General features: G+C 50.3%; 1 protein-coding gene across 1 annotated transcript in view; it reads left to right on the forward strand.

The window, feature by feature from the left end:
- Positions 1–454: 454 nt before the first annotated feature.
- ITGA9 (integrin subunit alpha 9) overlaps positions 455–4,441 on the forward strand; it is a 230,823-nt gene continuing 226,836 nt past the window's right edge. The window contains exon 1 of the mRNA XM_075143035.1: positions 455–630. Coding sequence (XP_074999136.1) covers positions 455–630 — 176 coding nt within the window. The remainder of the gene's footprint in view (positions 631–4,441) is intronic.

A 4,441-nucleotide genomic window follows, 5' to 3' on the forward strand; every position in this document is an offset into this window, starting at 1 on the left:
GGGTGCCGCGGCGGGAGGAGCCGGGCGGAAGAGACGAGGACCGAGCGTTTCGGAGCAGGGCTGCCAGAGGGAGGCGCGGGGCGAGGAGGAGCCCGCCGCTTCCCCCGGCGGGGCCGCCTTCGCCGGCGGGCGGCTGCTGCGGGGCGCTGCCCGCTCCCGCGGCGGGTCCCGCCCGCGGCCGCCAGGGGGCGCCGGCGCGGCGGGGCGGAGCGGAGCGGGGCGGAGGGAGCGCGCAGTCCCCGCGCGTCGCGGCGCGGGGCGCAGCAGAGCCGCGGCGGGGCCGGGCCGGGCCGGGCCGGGCCGAGCCGAGTGGAGCCGAGACGCGGGGCGGGCACAAAAGCGCCGCGCCCGGCCGCGCCGGCTGGGAGTCGGCGCCGGGGGCAGCGCGGGCTCGGCGGGCCGGGGCTCAGCGCTCAGCGGCGCCGGGACGGGCGGCTGTCCCGGGGCTCGCAGGATGCCGGCGGTGGCGGCTGCGCGGCGGAGCGGTGCGCGGGTGCTGTGGGCGCTGCTGTGGGTGGCCCTGGCGCGCTGCTACAACGTGGACGTGGGTCGCCCCGTGGTTTTCCAGGGCCCCAACGGCTCCTTCTTCGGGTACTCGGTGCTGCAGCACTACCACGACAGCACGCGGTGGTGAGTAGCGCGGACCTTGCGCGCCCGCGGGCGGGGAGGCGGCGGGGCTGTCGCTGCCGCAGCATCCCCCGCGGCAGCCGCCTCTCCTGCAGCCGGGGAGCGGGACCCGAGCCCCCCGGGCAAGGGCGGGCAGCGGAGCGGGGACTCTTCCCCGCGCTCTTTCCGCCCCGCCGTGCGGCTGCGGCGGAGGGAGCGCCGTGGCTCCGCGCCCGCTGCGCGCGGGGGGTTCGCCCTGATGTAAACCGGAGTCCCCCTCGTTGGGCGGTGTTTTAGTCCTGGGGTGTCCGTCCCGGGCTGGCAGCCGGCGCTCGGCACCGGGGACCCGCGGTCCTCAAGCGCCGGCGGCCCCTCGCCCGGCGGGTTGGCGCTTTGCGCGGCCCCGCTTCCTTGCGGGAAGTATTTAGCAGCTCTTCTTCGTGACGGAGAACGCACGGGGTGCGAAAGATGACAGGTCACGCCGTGTGAAACGGGGAAAATGTTCGTAGCGGTAACCTGCAGCGGGAGCGGCGCGTTCAGCATTGACAGCGCTGATGGCTCCGTACTGCGCCCGGCGAGGAGGAAAATCCCTCCGGTGGCTGGGGAGACGTTTCCAAATCGCATCCTCTGTGTGCCTGCTCTTGGCGTGAGGGACCGTAGAGGAAATGTCTATATAACTTAAAAAAAAAAAAAAAAAAAAAAAAAAAAAAAAAAGAACGATTATAGAAAGTTTGTCTACATCTCAAAAAATTATGCAAACTGGCAAGTTTCTTGTTTTTCCCATTGAGTGAAAAAAGCCTTGGAGCATAGTCTCTCTCTCTTGTCTGGGTCAGAGGCTCTTTGTTAGAAGTAAAACTGATTTCTCTTAATTGGACTTAGTTGATGTCATCTGGTGCACTTCTAATGTGAGTAGGAGCCACTGCTGCCAATAAATGTCCACAAAGCTTGTCTTTATCTTTTACACTTAGATATAGCCCGATTACTCAGCTGTTGATGTTGGAACTGTGGTGCACTGTGATATAAATAAAAGTATTCATGCTGGCGTCCAGTTCTTTAAAAATGAATTTCTTTCACACCCTTTACTTCACAAGTAGTTGTGTGCTCTGCCTTTCTGCACAGTGGCTTTCATGGAGCATTCATTTTTAAGGACTTATCAGAAGACTTCATAGAGGAAGAGCGCTCTGGGAGAAGAAAGGCTCTCAGTTTAAAGCAATGCTTAACTTGGGGCAGGAACCAACAAAGGATGCAAAGGCTGAAAGCGACTTGTACTCAACACAAATTGCTGGGGATTTGCAGTGGTGTGAATGAAATGCTGATCGAGTGGGGTATGGTGGGATGAAAATGATATAGTTTGTTGCTCCTTGTGTAGGTGTCTATCATGCTGATCGATAACAGGAATTATCTTCAGATAGCACCTGCTGGTGTGATTTTTTTGGAAGGGGAGGTGGACTAGGGAGGAGACTCTCCCAGATGTCCCACTTGGTTTGGAAACGATGCTGGACTAGCAGTGTTGGGCATCCGTCTGAAGGCAGGCATCTGTAAGAAGTCTGGTGCTCAAAAGTAAAAACTCCAGTTAGTTACGCAAACTCCAGTTTTCTGAAAATGGAGCTTCTTCACAGAGCCTTGGCTATGGCACCCAGGGAAAAAAAAAAATTATCTAAGGTCTTGAAGTGTTGTTAAATAAATTGCTAGGCCTAACACCCAGAAGGGTTAACAGCAGCTTCATATGGTCAGCATCAGCACTGTCAAAATCATGAGGGTGGGATTGTCACCATTGATGGGAAAGCTCCTCTTTTCATCGTGGAACCGGGGAGTTTGTTTTCATGGGTGCTTCAAAATCCTGTGCCCAACAGAGGCTGGGGTAACACGTTTGGGAGATACGTTTTTCACACTCTCCTTGATTGTAGTTTGCTATGGGCAGTTGTGCTCTTAATGCATGCATGCATCCTAAAGGTCAAGGGACAGCGATGAAGCTCTCTGTTCTTAAAAGTATATGCAGCCTTCTTCCAGTTTTCTGAAGATGCCATCCCCTGTACTGGATGGGCATATTTTGAGTGCAAGCACATTTTTTTTGCATACTGCAACATAGTATCAATTTTAAGTGTTTAACATTTCTTCTGGAAAGCCTAAAAGATCTGGCCAATCTTCCTTGACATTCAGACCATCAAAGGGCTGAACCCTTGTCAGTGCCGTTAGCTATGCCCACTTCAACTGGGCATAAAGGCTTCCAATATGATATAGTACTATTTTAAAACCATATTTATACTGTACAGAATCTTATACATACCTTCGGAGCATAAAGTCTCTGATTTCAAGTCTAAACTGATTACCAGTTGCAGGTTATTGGATGAGTGCAGAAGCAAATGCTTAGTAGAACTCTGCTGTTTTTCAGATTTGTCAGGTTTTTGTGTGTGAGGCTTTTGTGTGCAAAGCTATAGACCTCTTTCCTTAACTGGCTTGTAGAGTTACTGGATGATTTTTAATTTTTTTCTCTTCCCCTTCTCTTTCAGATGTGATATTCTGGGGAAAGGCTGAAGTCTGTTATAGGGAATATGTAGTAAAAATGTTTTCTATTCATCCCATTGTAGCATATAGCTCCTCTTAATAGTCATGGGGTTATTGTTTGGGTTTGTGTGTCAGTTTTCTTCTTACCTTTGTAGCTTTCATATACCCAAAGAAGAGTTATGATTTCAGTTTTCTCATGTCCATTTGGCCTATACATTACAGTAGGTAGTAGTTAAGCTAAGTTAACTTTAGACAGTGGTATTTTGGGGATTCATGGCTTGCCTGGTGAGCTGTGTACTATGTGAGCCTGCAAAAATGTGATTGATGATATCTGAGGCTGATAGGGCTCTTGCCTATCTAAAAAAATTTAATGATGTGTGAGTATGCTCTCAAGCATTTGAGAGTGTTGTCATGATAGTTCAGGGCTTCTTGCTCTTTATTGCTTGAGGGCTGATATTCACCTAACGCACTTCTGATCATGAGAGCTTCTTAGATTAAGTGTGTTATTCTCAGTAGCCTGTCCATGTACTGGTGTGTGTGTGTGTGTATATATCTCTGTGTGTATATATATAGCCACTGATTTATATTAAAATGGTATCTGTAATGGCCAGGTCTTCAGTGTTTCAGCTGTTTGTTTTTCAACACCACAAAGGCACCCGTCTGTATTATCTACCGCAGGTCTGCAGGTTTCCAGTAAACCGATTCAGGATTCGGTGATTCTTGAAGATTTATATGAGCCAAATATTCTTGTAGGAGGAAAGAAAGGGGGGGGATATTTGGTTTGAAATGCTACATCAGATAAATGTGAATAGTCAGCTGCTACACAGTCCTTGACACAGAAATTATAGTGGAATATGGGTATTCAGCCTCCACTACGACAGTGGAGTAAGTCAGTGCCTTTGACCTGTCTGAAATAGTTAATTGCAACGATGCTTCTATTTAGGAGTTGTTTTTGCACATTTTTCGTCTCAAGAAAAGTTTGTCATCACAGACGTGCTGAGGTTATTGTGTTTCTGACAATGTCTCCTTTTCCTTCCTTAAGCGGGTTTTATGGCTGTAAATCTTGACAGGTTTACCCAGTTCCCCGTCATTGCCTTTTTCAGCCGAGTAAGGAACCAGGTGGCTGCTTGCGTTTGGAGCAGAGACAAGCTGAAGTGCTTCTGTTCTCTGGATATAATTTAGAAGCTTGGAGTAAAGACTCAAAAAACGACCAAGAATGTTGCTTTCTCTGCTTTCCTTCAGACAGTTTAAAAAGAAACAAATGTCAATTTTTGCCCCAATAAAAAATGTTAATAATGTGACATCTCTGACCGTTCTTTTTTTAAATGAG

This window comes from Calonectris borealis, chromosome 2, assembly GCF_964195595.1.
Source record: "Calonectris borealis chromosome 2, bCalBor7.hap1.2, whole genome shotgun sequence".
NCBI classification, from domain to species: Eukaryota; Metazoa; Chordata; class Aves; order Procellariiformes; family Procellariidae; genus Calonectris; species Calonectris borealis.